General features: G+C 37.1%; 1 protein-coding gene across 7 annotated transcripts in view; it reads left to right on the top strand.

Moving 5' to 3' along the window:
- rnf220a (ring finger protein 220a) overlaps nt 1–17,534 on the top strand; it is a 419,208-nt gene that overhangs the window by 334,149 nt on the left and 67,525 nt on the right. For 5 of the 7 annotated variants that reach the window (XM_055641650.1, XM_055641651.1, XM_055641649.1 and 2 more), the window contains 2 exons: nt 8,775–8,899; nt 15,287–15,425. In XM_055641650.1, coding sequence (XP_055497625.1) covers nt 8,775–8,899; nt 15,287–15,425 — 264 coding nt within the window. The remainder of the gene's footprint in view (nt 1–8,774; nt 8,900–15,286; nt 15,426–17,534) is intronic. The other 2 variants (XM_055641652.1, XM_055641655.1) reach the window with 1 other exon arrangement.

The raw sequence follows: 17,534 nt of genomic DNA, 5'->3' as shown, positions 1-17,534 counted from the left end.
TAGTTTATATGCAAGCCTTCTACAATTTTGCACTTAAAGTTTGCATTTTAGTATATTTTAAATATAACAAATGTTCCTGTGGAATATTAATTACAGAATCTAAATTACGCATTTGAATGAGATATTGTTGTATATCAAAAGTAAACAGAAACCCACAGTGCAGATATGGTGAGAGATCTGAGAGATGATGTGATGATTCCAAGTTGATCTTCCTTTTCTTGAGTTTAGCCTGTGTGTGTTTAAACTGAGGTTTTTGTTAATGCTTTTGTAACTAAACACTGCACGTGATATGGCTGAGCCTCATTAAGTTTTTTTTTCCCTTTTAAATGCCCAGTAGCTAATTGCATCAGCAGAGCTGTTTGCAAACAAAGCTCTGGCAAATGGTGCACATGTAGCCTTTCACCATCATGATTTTTCACTGTGCCCTTTCTGTCATAGTATTTCTATACATGTGGTGTTAACTTCCCTTACTTGTTCCAGAGAGATTAGCAGATGAGACTTCTTATCCTCCATATGAAGGCAAAGTGACTTTGTCAGTCTGTATATTTTGCATATTAAAAGGCCATTTTCTGTGTTCAGTCAGGTGTGTCAATATGGAATCTCTGTTGTGACTATTAACTTGACCCTAATCAGAATTTATCCAATTAAATGCAACGGTGTCTTTCACATGGGATTGCTGAACATTGTCTCCAAAATGCATACATGTTGTTTAAAAATTGATGAGCTGTTTCATTTTTGGTGGTATATATTAGTTTTTTATCCTCTAGAATTCACATTTTGAGCATTTAAGGTACTGTTCCGTTTTAAGATGATAAGAAAACCCAGTTTAATTTTGATATTTAAAAATGCACTTACCACAAATGTGAATTAGCCTAGATAAGATTAAATTCCCTGTGAAAATTCCTAACTGATAAAGATTAACATACTATACAATATGTTTAGCATTGACGTTAAGTTAAAAAGCACTTTGCACATGTAGTCCAAATGTTCCAATAAGGCATTCAATAGAATAAGCTTGTTCAATACAATAAGATTTCTTGTGGCAGTCTCAAAATCAAAACTGTACGATTGGTGTACATGGACATGAGATAGCAATAATGGAATGCTGTAGGTATTAGAAAAGTACAGGTAATGTATCCAATGGAATTTATTATTTGGACAAGCCATACCATAAATTCTAATTCTTAACCCAGTAGAATCATGAATTAGTTAAAGCAGTGTAGGAGACCATTCAGTCTATTGTGGTGGTATTGGCTCTTGTAGAACAATGCAGTCATTTCCATTCCCTTGCTCTTTATTGCGGTGCCTCAAGTACTTAACTAGTTCCCTTTCAAGACCCCTGATTCTGAATTTTGTTTCGATCATCTTGACAAATATTGAAGTGCAGATCATAACACACCCTGCGCATAAAGGAATTACCTGCACTGGACTGATGAAGCAAGAGTTGATCTGGAGTGTTACTTCTGTCCAGTGCTGCAGGCTGCATTAGATTTACTCGCTAACCCAGCTGCTACTGTGCTTGTAGCCACAGCACGACCTGCAACTATTCGCAAACGACCCATCCATTACCTAGGGCAGCCACCCCTCCCCTTTCTTGCGCCGGGGTCACTTCCCGAGCTGATCACAGAACTTTAGAGTGCTTTCTGTGGGCGTGAGAGATGAGCTTATGGAACATTCACAGCTGCTGACTTTTCCCTTCACCTTTTGCTGCCGCCATCCATTATAGTCTGAATTCTGTTTGTAAGCCATGTGGCGATTCTACAATTGACCCGATGAACATATAATTCACTTTCAGGGATTTCTTTCAATTAGAGATCTTGATCTTCAGATAGCCAAATATAGTTTGAACAAAGTGGTTAATTTGGAATCAAATTGTCACTTCAGTTGCTATAACCAATCTTGGCTTCCATCCCGAATTATATCATCATAAAGCTGACATTAAATGATAACTGTATAAGTGCAATGGAGCCTACCTGATTTATTATTGTCATGGCCTATTGCAAAATCTAGAAGGTTAATTCACCAGATTTATTGGTAAACTATATTGGTTCTGAAGGTAGATAACATTCATAAAATAAAATCTGAAGGAAGCCGTCTGTCTGGCACTGCCTCTTGTTTTTAAAAGAGTGTTCACGAAGATTTATGATTAAAGTTGGAACAGCATGGGAACTTAATGGCAGTAGCTTTATGCCCTTCATATTTGTGTCCTTTATATTGGCAGATTGTGGTTTAATTCCAGTAGGAATTAAACCACTTGGACATCAATTTACTAACTTCATTGAAATGCGGGGTAGAAATCATTAGATAGAAGCAGGAGTATCAAATCCATTTTTTTGGATTTAATTTTAATTTTGTTGAGATTCTAAATAGTTTAGTAAAATGGCTAATTTAAAATTTGAAGACCTGTGATAAAATAGTTCCTATACTTGTCACAACTCATTGATGTGATGATGTGGCAAAATGCTCTTCAGTGAGAAATTAATCAGACCGTGACAGTCAGAATTTTAATTTTATGCTCTTCTGCATATATTAAAACTAGAATGTGAATTGGCTGCTATTTGACGTTTATTGTAGGTTCCCTAAAAATCACATTGCCGCACACAATACAATTCACTTGCAACTGTTTTCTGACGCTTCTGAAAACATGCCTTTTGAAAATCAATATTAGAGAGATGTGATGCCATTATTAAAAGAGTAAATTGCAGCAGATTTTGGCCACAACGTTAGGGAAGTGAAATGTAGAAATTTAGTAGCCGCCCTGCTCCTCCATAAACAGTAACATTAGCCTATCTGAAAAATTCAATATCGAATTACATGGCAGAATGCAAATTTACTTGTGTGATATATACTGATAAGCGGACAAAAATGCTGCAGGTTTGTTAAGAGTAGTATGCCAACTGAGTTTTGATGTGCACCTGACACCACAGATAAATGCTGGCACTAAAGTGGGCAACGTGCTCTCTGCCAGGAAAAAAAAACAGACTTTGCAACTTTTTAAAAATCTGACAGATTTTTAGTAATTTCTCTTCTGTAGTTTTACTCAACGTCTTCAGTTGAGGAAATATGCTGATTCTTGCAGAATGTTCAGAATATTTGTTGGGTATGTAAGATATGAAACTACATTTCTGTAAAAAGTGATTTAAAAAAAGTGGTAACTGCAAGAAAGATTAAATTGCAAATATGGCAGGGCTTGGAACTTTTTGACTCATTGTGACTCCCTTATGTCATTGCAGCAAGATGCATAAATAATATTCCTCATGTCCTGTAAGAATCAAATTCTAACCAGGAAGAAAACTATGATTGGGGGAAAAAAATATTCTGCATTTTGGATTTTTCCTGTTTGGAAGATGATGTATGATGTTCAAGTTTGCAACGGAAAATAATAGAGAGAGAATTGCAAGTCTAATCTGTGTCAATAATATACAATGAGGTCACTTAAAAGCAGAAAAAAAATTAGTCTTTGTTCAGAATATACCCTGTTGCGAAAAGGAAATTGTACTTTTCCTTCTGTTATCTTAGGCAACAATGCTCAAGTGCCTCCATAGACGTATAGAGGGGTTAACAATGTGGTATTTTGATGTAGTTTACAATGTTATGTGAACCAGAAACATCACGATGAATCAGTCTGAATAAATAGCCTACCTCACCGACAGGCACCGACCGATTGGGGCTAGATTCTGTCAGTGCAACCCAGATCTTAAAGTACACAGGAGTGTGATTACCAGATAATTAATTAATGATGATAGTGTAATCACTTCTAATTAATTCAGTCATAATTGTTTTAGACATTGTATTCCTGGAAGTATTATGCGTTAGGGTGTCAGGTAAGTAAAGTTAAACCTGCCTTTGTTCGTTCCCTGAGCAAAAAAACAAATTGCTGAAGGAATTTATCCGGTCAGGTAGCATTTATAGAGGGAAATGGGCAGGCTGCATTTTGGGTGGGGCTCATTCTTCAGATTGATTTTCCAATCTCCGGAAAACTGTCTCCTCCTTCATGTTTACCCGGCACTCGCCCACTCCCTCCTCCCGCAACCCCTTCCATTCCAGACCCCTTACTGCCCTGGTCACCCAGTTCCTTTTGCCTCCTCCATGTCCCATCCATTAATCATCCACCCCTCCCAACTCCAGGTCACTCCACCCCGACAATTCCTTCTACCCACCATTCCCCTCTCTGGTTCTGCATTTCATTCCCCACCTTCCTTTCTTAGCAGACTTCAATATTTGTACCTTTTTTGTCTTCTCCACATCACCTCCAACCTTGAGTCTGAAGAAGGGTTACGACCGGAAACATTGCCAGCCCATTCATTCCACAGATGCTGCAAGACCTGTTTAGTTCGTCCAATGTGTGTGTTTTTCTCAATAATCCAGCATCTGCCATTTCTTGTGTCTACATCTTGGTTATCGTCCTCGCTCTTCTTTCCACCCCCTTCCCCACCATATCTGACTCGTCTGCCAATCACCCCTCCATCTGTCACTTGGCAATTCATGCTTCACCCCTTCTTCTCGCCTCTTTCTCTCAGCTATCTCCCATCTACTCCACCAGTCTGAAGTGGGCCACAACCCAAAACGTTGTCTCTTCATTTCCCCTCACAGATGCCTCCTCATCTGTTGAGTACCTCCAGTAGTTTGTTTTTTGCTCTTGATTCAAGTATCTGTTGTCACTTTTGTCTCCTTTATTATTTCACTCTTGGCTTTATCGTGGAGCTGGCAATTTCATTTTTATTGCAATTGGGTCAGATAAGCTCATATGTATCTACTCAACTGTGGTAGAAGCATTTTGCCTGTGCAAGAACTATATCTGAAAACGAAGAGTTGTTAAGTGATGATTCTGATTATATCTAAAATTTCAAGAGCCGAGTTGATGCTATTTGCCAATGCTGCTTGAAACTAATTCACGTTCACCATCTTCTTAACGTTAAGTTTGTGCGTGAATTATTAGATGATTAAATGCCGTTGTTCATCGGCATCATTATAGTTGTATAGTATGTGATCCGTGATTTGAAAGATCCATCTTTAGAATAATTTCATTCTGAATGGAGAGGGTTGGTTAACAAGAAAATTAGGTCTTCAAGAATTATTTCTCAATGAGCACCAAAGAGAAAGCTGAAATGACAGGCCAGAGCTTATCTGTCGTCAGAATCCAAAGGTCTGGTGACACATTTCAAGTACAAAAAAGCTTTGCTATTGTTGACTGAACAGGATTTATACATAGATCTTAAAAAGGTTAAAATTAGATACTGACAACTCCCCTTTAATGTAAACTCAATGTGGCAGTGAGAGCTCAGTCATATTTGGATTGTTTTGGTATTTATCACATGCCAGTGTCTTCTGAGGATGCTTTAGGAAATTACACCTGCAATGTGTAGATCAGCCCCTTCCATATTTGAGGTTCACTGAACCTGCAATATATGAATTTTCTTTAAAAATTGAACAGCTGCCTTTCAATTGTTCCATGTAAATGAACAGAGTCAAGAAAATCTCAAATATAGCGTGAGTGCTCTTTCTGGAGAGGACTTCCTTTTCGTATTGCACTAACGGAAAATGTATTTCTGTTCAAAATTTGTATCCGATTTTCTTTCTTCAGAAAGAAAGACACAAAGTAGTGATTTTTAGAAATATTCAAAAAGTTTTGTTTCAGTTGTCCTTCACATAACTATTCTGTGATCATTAGTTCACACCTGGTCCAGAGTTACAATATCTTTCAGTTTCAGAAATGTGCTATCAGATTTTCACTCTATAGAATACAGTGTAAGAATAACATTTTTCTGGAGCCTGGTGTATTAAGAATTCAGCAGTAGTTACACCAGTGGGTCCTGCGTAATTGAGCTGGGTTTTTCTATTCAGCCGAGCCTTTCGAGAGTACAATGTCGATTAGAGCAGAGATATTTCATTTAGCATTTAGTCAGAGACAGCTGAATAATCTGCATATAGCCATAGATGGATTTCTCACCTCCCCCACCCCTCCTTTTACTTTTGATATTACTTGTACCTAAAAATTAATGTAGCATCACTCAATTTGCAGTTAAGGAAGAACAAAGAATTACAGTGTAATAGGCAGTGTTCTGCGGTGTTAAATTTCTAATTATGTGCAGGACAGTTTTTAAAGAAAAGAATAAGAGAAGAGAAAATTCATAAATTTGTACAATGGGCACTGGGGATTGGAAGGACAATTTTGGAATGAGACTGTCAAGTGAAACAGTTTGAAGAAATAATTTGGTTTTGTAACTGCAACACATTAAATCTGCTGTCTGATTACTATTTAAATGAACACTCTAATTGTCATGATAGATTATTTCTTTTATTAATTGAAAGGAAATTTTCAGACAGGTTGGAACAGATACCTTGACTTTTAATATTTAAAAAAAAAAGAATGCATCACTTTTGTTTGAGTGAACCTTTTGTTAAACCTGAACGGAGAAAAGTTTATGAATATGCTGAGGAATGAGCAGTAATTCCTAATTATTGGTATAGAATTCTAAATTACTGATGTACATAGTGAAATTGAAGTTTGAACCAGAAATGAACAATGTAGTATAAACTAGATTATGACAGGCTGGAATTGAAACTGCACTTTTGTTGTCTTTAACTAAGCTTAAGGCAAAAAAGGTGATTACCAGACATTTCAAACACAACTGACAATTCTTAGTTGATGTAATGTTAAGTGAAGTTGAGTTATTTGAAACAACCAAGATTGTATAAGGCTTTGGCTTATGAGGGTCTTTGCCATTTATTCTTGAGAGCTTTCCTTTTGACCTCCACACAGTTTTGTGGTAAAGGGTCATCTGCCATAACGTGATCATCATGGGTAACCAATTCTATTTAAAATTTATTACTCTGCATTACCAAAGTAATTAGACTCTTTTGAACTTGCCCCAGGTTCTTTTTGGATTAAAAATATATATTTTTAAACAACAAAAGCCACATGTTACAAAAAGGTTTCCATCAATAATATCATTGTTATACAGCAAGGTATTAATAAACAGAAAATGATGATAGTCAAATAGGTTCAGTAACATATGTTGAGGGATTAATAATATGATTTTCCCGAAATAACAAGAATTATACATCTGTCACAGATCACAGATGAAGCTGGGATTTTATAACTTGCCTGAAAGATGATATCTCAACAGTGCAGTTCTCATGCAGTACTGCACTCACACTTTTGCCTAGATTTTATGCTCGAGCACCTGAAGGAGAACTTGAACCATTGAGCATTGAGTGACAATATATGATTCTATAAACTGCAACCCCCTACTGCTATGTAAAATGACCATGAGCCAGTTCAATAATCCCCGAAATTGGAAAAAAAAATGCTCGTCAGCTTTCCCTAGAGGCAAACACCAGGAGACCCAAACCCATTAATTATTTTCTGAAATAATTAGTTTTATCTTGTAATCACTGCTTCATCTTGTGGAAATTTATCTAAAATGTATTTGAAGAACTGTGACATCAAGTACTTCAATAGCCTTTCATAGAATGATCACTCTGAAGAAATGTAAAGCTTTGTGAAAGTTTATTTTTAGTGAACTGTGTGGTGTTTTAGTGAACACGAACTGTCTGTGATTAAACTTCTTTCAGTCATTTCTCTTAGTTATTTGATTTACTTTTTATCAGTGTATGTTTAAAGCTCCTCACCAATATCACCCTTGCAAGTATGAGCTAGGTCATGTAAAGATCAGTTAATTTAACATCTGTGCAGGACTTTGTTGCTGAGAATAACCTTCTGAAACTGTCATTGGCAGACATGGATGTTCAATGCGCTGTAGGAATACATGGGAGTAGAACTCTGGGAGGAAATCTTTTCTAAGGATATATATGCTGTATCTAATATACATAGCTTGAGTAAACTAACAGAAAAAATTATGTTGTATATTTTGTACATCTGATGAACATCTGATCTAAATTAAATACTGCAATATTGTAATCAATATTTCATACTCTTTAATTCTCTGCACCTTTTTGAGCAGAAAATGTTGTGAGGGAAGGGAGTTTCTACATAAACTGAATCTTCTCACAGTGTATGCATACTATTTAACTATTTTTTCTAAGCACGAGGCTAATACCATAACCTCCTAATAAACTGGGCAACAATATATTGCTAACTGTATGATCTAATTGAGTTTCCTTGTTTAAACTGTTCAGTGACTTTAATTTAGCAGTCAGAAGATTGTGTTACTATTGATATGTTGACAATTTGCTGTCGTTGCTCTGATGCTTATTTGCAAGCGCAGATTTATTTTTTGCAATACAATAATGACTAAATAACCATTCTAATATACGTGCATCAAGCTTGCATGAATCACAAGATAAATCATCAATTATATGTTGTTTTTAAATGGGATTGTTTAAGAAAGAAAATGTAATCCAGAATATTGGAGAATCCTAAAAAAAAAGTTTGAATACGTGAGCAAAATTTAGGTTGCCATATTGGGTGCCTTGCTGTAGCGTAGACTATCACATAGTACCTTCATCCTTAGAACCAACTTTAACATTGCAGAAACCCTCATAGCAATGCTGTGCGTGGTACATAGTCATTATTTAATTGGAGGCATTTTGTCTATGAGCAGTACACTTACTTGTGAGAATACTTTTGGTGGGATATACTTTGACTAGACTCTTGAGTAGCGGTCTGCTGAAATGTATTTATTCCCTTCTAAATATGTAAGCATTTTGTTTAAAATCCAGCTGTTGTAAAGATATAATGCGTTTTAAAATTATGTATTTTACCAGAAAGAATATTGATAGTAAATTTGTATTTCTTTCTTGTCTTTCAGCACGGATAGGGAAAAACAAGAGGAAGAAGGCCTCAGATGATGGCCAGGTATGTCCACTATGCAATGAGACGCTCTCTGGATCTGTGGAGGAGATGAGTAGACATGTGGAAGCCTGCCTGGACCAGGTAGTTGATGGGCATGTTGGGGCATCAATAAGCTTTTTTTTTCCCGCTCATACTGCATCAGAGGCTGGTTTAAAACATTTGTGGAATGCCTTTCTATTAGGATATGAATTTATTTCTGTTTTTCCAGACCCTTGGCAATATTCCCTGACCTACAGCCCTCATACCAGTAGTAATATCCATCATGTTCTTCCAGTATTCTTGCATCTATCAAACATCTCTTCAGTGCCACCAAATCTCTGTGATCCTTCATAACCCAAGGCCAACCCAGCCTTTCCTGCTGTGCCTATTTCATTCAGCATGCCTATTTCATTCCCTTCACTTCACTCTTAATCACCTCCTGTCTGCATAGAAGTTCTTTGTTTCTTTCACCACCAGAGCACAATTGAACTTTCACCAGTTCTTGCTAAATTATGAAAAATGCCATATTGTTACAATTCCAAACCTTATCACCCCTCCAAAAATAAATATTGCCCAAGATCTATCCTCCAAAACGTCCAGCCTGTCAGCTGCTTGTAAAATAGAGCCATCTGTTTCCTTGCCTGCAATAATACATTAAATGCTCTCAGATATCATGACCGCAGATCTTCCTCTTCTCTTCACCTGGAATAATTTCTTCGTATCGTCAAAAGTATAATAACATATGTTACTGCTCTCATTTCCACATTCATATCTTTCTACTTGCAGATTCTAGAGAATCCTCATTTCCCCAGACTCTCTGTACTGCCTTACTCCTTCACTTCTCTCCCATCCCACTGTTAGAACAGAGGATTGGCTGCTTGTTGCCACAAAACCATTTGATATCATCCTATCTGCCACCTGTTCCATTTTCAATCTGGCACAACACAGAATGATTTTTTTAATTTCCTCTTGTATATACTGAGCTACAAAATAAGGTAAGACATAAAATCAAACACAAAACTAAATAGATGTAAGAATCAACTTTAATATGTAGTTTCTGCAAAATTCTGCACATAATTGAAACAGAAAAGACCGCTTGCGTTTTCATAATAACATGTCATGCCAACAATTTCATACATCTGATCACCGTAAAATGGTGGCATGATGCATAGTACATCACATGCCACGGTATGTCTTTGTTTGAACTATGAGGCAATGATATATCAATATTACTGGTAATAAAAATTGTTTCCAAATTTGCAAACAAATATACATCATCCTGCAAATATTTAATGGGGCCTATTCTAAATTTTTGTTAAACTTTTTTTTAAATGCCAACGAAGCAGCAATTTATATACAATTTTTAGTGTCCATTGTTATTCCTAGCAGAGTAGAATTCCTTTAGTGTAGGTAACTTTTTATTTACGTTATTTAATCATTTGTTATTTTATCAACTTTAGTTGGATTTCAAAAAACACGTACCTCAGCTGTTTTAGTGTGCTATAGTGTTTCAGTATGTAAAGGAGTGTTCATTATATTTTAACTCCTTGCCTGCCATCAAATAAATCCAGGCTGACGATGGGACAGTTAGAAAAAGAGATATGTAACTTTTCCAAATGTTGTTAACAGAAATTCACATAAACACTGTTGAATCCACAGATGGACAAAAATCATCGTGCCGATTTAAAGTGAGTCAGAGCAGAGGAAATGGATTTTGAGTAGACGGATAAGCCAAGATTATCTTAACACCTTACTCTCTTGGTTAGATCTGCTGTCTGAGTAGTAGGTTGAATTTGGAGTCCTTTAACAGCAGGCACAGTTGGCAGTCCCTTCAATGAGTTGAGAGATGTGATCTGGTTGAGGCTTTTATGATTGCAGTCAGGAGGAGGGATAGGAATATGAAAACATGACTTAAAAATATAATAGCATGTGTGGGACACTTCTTATGGCTGCTCTACCATTTAGTAAAATCTTGCCTGATTATTTTCACCTCAGTGTCACTTTCCTGCACTAATTCCATTTCCTATGATTTTGTTATTTTCCGACAAATATTCCGTCATTCTCCGTCTTGAATATACTCTGACTGAGCATCTTTGGCACGTATAGAAAATTCCAAAGGTTCACTAACCTCGGGGTGAAGTGATACCTCATGAATGGCTCATGAATGGCTGATTCCTATTCTTTGAGGTTCATCCCTTGTACTACTACAGGGGACCCCTGTGTTCCAGGGGAAGGAAGGGCTACATTTCTAACAAGGATTGCTTTTTCTGCAATCCAACGGCATGTCATCTTCACATGCGCAAGAGAAGCGAGTTGAAAAAAATTGTGTTTCTTTACGTTTTTTCACAAATTCCATGAGAACAATTTTTATTCTGGATTTCAACACTTGGCTAGTGAACTGTGGATTTTGTCAGGATGGATTTACGTTCGCCAATCAGCTGTAAGATAGGGGTCACTTGTTCTGGAGCCATGGAAACATTATTCCTGATTTACGCTGCTAGGCCCCAAGATACAGTGCATTCAGAACGTATTTGGGCCCCCTTCACTTTTTCCACATTTTGATATGTTACAGCCTTATTCTAAAATGGATTAATTTCTTTTATTTTATCATCAATCTACACACAATACCCCATAATAAAAAAGCAAAAACAGGTGTTTAGACATTTTTGCAAAGTAATTAAAAATAAATAACATATCACATTTACATAAGTATTCAGACCCTTTACTCAATACTTTGATGAGGCACCTTTGGCAGCCTCAAGTCTTCTTGGGTATGACGCTACAAGCTTGGCACGCCTGTATTTGGGTAATTTCTCCCATTCTTCTCTGCAGATCCTCTCAAGCTATCGGGTTGGATGGGGAGCGTTGATACACAGCTATTTTCAGGTCCCTCCAGAGATGTTCGATCGGATTCAAGTCCGGGCTCTGGCTGGGCCACCCAAGGACATTCACAGACTTGTCACAAAGCCCCTTCTGCGTTGTCTTGGTTGTGTGCTTAGGGTCGTTGACCTGTTGGAAGGTGAACCTCTGCCCCAGTCTGAGGTCCAGAACGCTCTGGAGTAGGTTTTCATCAAGGATCTCTCTGTACTTTGCTCCATTCATCCTTCCCTCGATCCTGACTAGTCTCCCAGTTCCTGCTGCTGAAAAACATCCCCACAGCATGATGCTGCGACCACCATGCTTCACCGTAGGTATGGTATTGGCCAGGTGATGAGCTGTGCCTGGTCTCCTCCAGATGTCACGCTTGACATTCAGGCCAAAGAGTTCAATCTTGGTTTCATCAGACCAGAGAATTTTGCTTTAAGTGCCTTTTGACAAACTCCAAGTGTGCCTTTTACTGAGGAGTGGCTTCCGTATGGCCACTCTACAATAAAGGCCTGATTGATGGTTTGCTGCATATATAGTTGTCCTTCTGGAAGGTTCTCCCACCCCCACAGAGGAACTCTGGAGCTTTGTCAGAGTGACCATCGAGTTCTTGGTCACCTCCCTGACCAAGGCCTTCTCCCCCGATTGCTCAGTTTGGCCGGGCGGCCAGCTCTATGAAGAGTCCTGGTGGTTCCAAAGTTCTTCCATTTAAGAATGACGGAGGCCACTGTGCTTTTCGGGACCTGCAATGCTGCAGAAATGTTTTATACCCTTTCCCAGATCTGTGCCTCGACACAATCCTGTCTCGGAAGTCTATGGCCAATTCCTTTGTGTTCATGGCTTGGTTTTTGCTCTGACGTGCACTGTAAACTGTGGGACCTTATATAGACAGGTGTGTGCCTTTCCAAATCATGTCCAATCAATTTAATTTGCCACTGGTGGACTCGCAAGTTGTAGAAACATCTCAAGGATAATCAATGGAAACAGGATGAACCTAAGTTAGTGAGATCATTGGTGCTTTTTCACCCAACACTATATATTTACCTCATAACTCTTAACATCTATAGATGACAAAAATCTGTTTAAGATTTAAAACCTATGGTTGACCCATTGTCAATAGTTTTTGCAGAAGACCAATAAATCACTTTCCCATCCCTATCACATAGAAGAGTTTACTAATTTTATCCTTGAGGTTCAGCCTCTCGTCTTCACTTTCTCCAGTCAGCATAATTTGTTTCGCTCCCTCTACATTAGCATACAATCTAAGGAAATATTTTCATCATTTTAAATTTATTTTACAAGATATGTTGCTAGTTAACAAGTTCAACATGTGTTGCCTATCCCAAATAGGATTGAGCTGCCATTCTTGAGCTGCTGAAGTCCTGCAGATGAAGCTATTCCATCACTTGTAAAGAGCTTTTGGACTTAAACCACTGAGGAACATACAGACATTTATTTCCAAGTCAGGATGTTGATGGGCTTGGAGGGGAACAACCACTTGCTGGTATTCCCGTGTGTCCTCTGGCCTTATCCTTTTTGGATGTGTAGGTTGTAAACTGATCTGCACTTTGCAGATATTATGCACTGAAAACCCAGTGTATTTGTGGTGGATATTTCGGGTGGTGGTTAAGTTGCATGTCAAATTTGCTACTTTTTCTTGGATGGTGTATATCGTTATGGTCAGGAGTACACTATCTGAGAGGATATACTGGTAACTTTCAGTAATGGAGTAGACAAGTTCCATCAGATTTTTGACTTGTTCCTGGTAGATAGTGTAAATGCTTTGGGCTACCAGGCAGAGAGAAGATAGTATTGGGGATGTGGACTTAATTGTGTAGCTATTTTACAGAACCAGGCTGGCCTTGTGGGCCAAATGAGTTATTTTGAAGCTGTAATTATCGTTGATCCTACTCAGGCCAAAAATTACCATACTTTTGAAATTATTGCTATTATTTATATTATTTGCTGTATGGTTGTCAGAATTTTTTGATTATGATAAGTAGATATTTGTTCCTTTCCTTATCACATTTCCCTTATCTCGAAACATTTTGATCCACTATCTCTCAGTTATCAAATGAAACCAAGTCCTAATTTTTTTTTTAAGTTACCAATTGAAGCAAAATAATTATGGGAAATGCAAATAGGTATTTGGATTAAATACCTATTTAATAAATATTTATTTAATAAATAGGTATTTGGATTAAATCTTTTATGTATAAATTTCTCTGCTTTTCTTCTGGGCAGCTTTAGCTGAGGACACCATCAATCTCTGTTTCTTTTTGTTTCACTTCGTAATTAGCTTTGTAAATTTAGGAGCTCTGTAGAGTTTACTTAGTATGTAAGCGGGTTCTATTAATAAGAAAACATATGAAGATGTCGAGGAAAAAATATAGATATCGTAAAAAAGTCATTTTAAGTTAATTTCTATAATATCTAAAATCTAGAAAAGTAACAACATTTCTTCCAAATTGCAGAGTAGTTGAATCAATCTGCATATTTCAGGTACAGTGGTTGATTTCCTTTGAATCAATTTACAATACATTTCATAACTTTTAATTTAAATTCTGTTTTAGGAATTATCTCATTTATCCAAATAATGCAACTTTGCATAAATATTCTCTCAATTGTTCCAATGAAACACAGAGAAGCAGAAGGAAAATGCAGCCAGTCCATACAATTACCATCTAGGGTACCATTTCTAATATTAATTATTACTGGATTGGGGAGGAAACCACAGAAAAAGGAGTGTGAAAAATAATAGTGGCAGTTTTTTTTAATGTGGGGGTTGTGTGGCTGTAATTTACATTAAAAATAAATTATTTATTGAGCATTGAATGTTAGAAGTGATAACTAGAATTACTATCTGAGCTAACACTATTTGAGGAATTTATAGTATTACGCAAGTGGATAAATTACATCTTGAACTGATATCAGTTTTCTTCAAAGAACAGCAAGTGAGTAAATTGAAGACAACTCAATGAATTTGAACCTGCAGACCCAACCTTGAATATAAAGAGGCTTTATATTCTTTAGTGGCTGCATGGACCAAACTTTCTGCAGTGTTCCTTCTGCAGCCTTTCCGTAAGACACAGCAGATCGCACAGTATGGGAACATATGGGAACATAGACAACATAGAGATAGATTCAATGGACTTCTGACAACTTGTGCCATCAACAGGAATTTTCCATGATGATCAAAGAACATTGCAGAACTTAAAACATTCGGGAAGAAATAAGTAATTAGACAATATTAAAATATTGATACATTTATTTAAAAACACATTAAACAGCAGTTATATATACATTGAAGTAAACCTACATAAATGCACCTCCTGGATGGCGTGAGGCTGAGGGGTCAGATATGAGGTATATCCAACCCTTAATTCCAGCAATTTATAGAATGGTGTGTGTGGGTTGGGAGAAAGGTCAGAAGAGGATGTACCAGACATCCTGCACATTCCCAATGTCCATGTTGTATCGAGCATGGATGTCCAGAGCGCATCGCCACATGCATTGCAGGTAGCCACTGGTTCCTTATGGATCCGCTGACGAGCAACTGCATATTCCAGCCCAGTTGAATTGTTTAAAGCATTAATTATTCAAATGGTTTATTTTAATCCACAGAGAGATGGCTCTTACACAAATGATGATGAGTCTGTGGACATAGAAAATGAAAGTGCAAGCGGGAACAGATTTGAAGAATATGAATGGTGTGGACAGAAGAGAATACGCGCTACAACCTTATTAGAAGGTGGCTTTCGTGGTATGCAATATTTTGAAGGTTTATTCTTTTATTGTTTAGCTAATCAAACTTTTATAATCATTCACCAAAAGACAATTTAAAATTAATGCTTTTGAAAGCTGCTTGTCTTTTGTATGTTTTTGAACTTTTTGAAAAGTGCCAGAATACTTGGTGCTGTCTATGCAATCTGCATCTAGGATTTCTACTTTTGGCCAGGTTCAAAACCAGATGGATGAATAGCTTGGATGAAGAGAAGATGTTCTGATATTTAAATAAAAATGTCATATAATTTCCAGTAAATGTTGGTCGAAAAGTGATTGATAGTCTTGTTTGTGTGAGAGAGAGAGAGAAAGAGAGAGAAAGAGAGAAAGAGCGAGAGAGAGAGACAGCGAGAGAGAGAGAGAGAGAAATAAAAACAAAAAGCATGACATTGCATTTACATAACAGCTATCACCTTCCCAAAACACCTTGGGGACAGGACATAGGGTGGTGTTTACACATTTGGCATTTTTTCTTGGGTTGAAGTGACATCTAATCTAGTTAATTGATGATCTTGGTTCGAAGAGGATTATTAACACATCACACAAGTCTCTGCAATGCCATACCTTGAAGCTTCTCAAATTTATTTTCCTAAAACCCTTACAGATTGATCCTGGACATTTTTTATTCCATTTTTTTTTTTAAGCTAACATTAGTCCTCTGGCATGGTCAACTGAATTTAGTAGTAAGTTATTTTCAGAATAATGTGGTTCAGTTCCATTCATGGCTCTTCAGCAAAAGAACCAGTTCATACCTGAATGCAGCAAAAAATAGACTATTAAATTGTCAATAATTATTTTCTTTAACCAGATAGATTCTAACTACCTGTCCTTGCCATTCAGTGCATAAACAATGGTGCGCCCCTCAATATTTGTCTCTTTTTGCATTGACAAGAAACACACCAGAAATGGGAGCACTCCCACCTGCATCTTTCTTTCCAAATCATGCACTACACTCAATTTGTAAATATATTACCATAACTTCATTGTTGCTCAGTTCTAAACTTTAAAATGATGTATTACCTGAAAGGGATTTATTATGACAAAAGCTCAGAATTCTACTGACTTCACAAAATCTTTCTATTGCCAAGCAGATACAAGTTAGAAGTATGATAGAATGCAGTCCACTTGCCTGGGCAACAGCATTCTCGATCAAAGACCATCTAATGAATTGGCACCCACAACTACCACTTTGAGTAACTCAGCGGATCAGGCGGGTCTGACCCGCTGAGTTACTCCAACATTTTGTGTCTATCTTCGGTATAAACCAGCATCTGCAGTTCTTTCCTACACTACCACTTTGAGCATTTACTCTTTCCACCATTGGCATACAGTTGTTCCAAATATATAATATAGAGGACGTACTATAGCAACTTGACAAAGCTTTGTTAGTAGCACCTTCAAGTACTTTGCTGTCTTCAGCCAAGAAGAGCTAGGGGAGCAGGCATATCAACTGAACGGCTCATTTAAGTTGCATATCATTATAAATTATTTTGTCATTTTTCAGATTAATTGGGTAAAAATTTCCAAACACTGTCCCCGTACCTGAATAACAATGCAAGGTTTCTGCACCATGTGGACTGCACAAGTTTGAGAAAGCACAGTTTTGTTTTAAGGGAAAATGAAAGTCATAGAAATGCAGAAACTGAAAAGCTGCAACAAAAATAAAACAAAATTGCTGGAAACCCTCAGTAGGTCAGACTACATCAGTTCGGGGGTTCGGGTCTAGACGAGATATTTCCTTTGTTGTAACTATATTTTCAACCTTCCCACCTCTCTGGACCAATTTTCTCCCTTCCCAAGTTCCTGTTAAGGGTCTTCAACCTGAAACATTAACTGTTTTACTTTCCACAAAGCTGGGGGTTGCAAGGTTCTTTGTTTCTATATTATCTTTTCAACGGTAGCTATGATGGGTTATAGTTATTAGGACAACCACATTCCATGTTTGACATTTTTAGAAAAATAGTCATTTATTTTTTTATGAGGAAGTAAAATGGATTTTGACAAAGCATTAATGAATATCTTCTGTAGTTAATGAGCAATGGCAAGATTTTATTCTGCAGAAATTTGTGAGAAAGACTGAAATTCAGCT

This window comes from Leucoraja erinacea, chromosome 10 (assembly GCF_028641065.1).
Source record: "Leucoraja erinacea ecotype New England chromosome 10, Leri_hhj_1, whole genome shotgun sequence".
Taxonomy (NCBI): domain Eukaryota; kingdom Metazoa; phylum Chordata; class Chondrichthyes; order Rajiformes; family Rajidae; genus Leucoraja; species Leucoraja erinaceus.
Note: the sequence above shows the minus strand (reverse complement) of the source record. Positions and strands in the feature narration are given on the sequence as shown.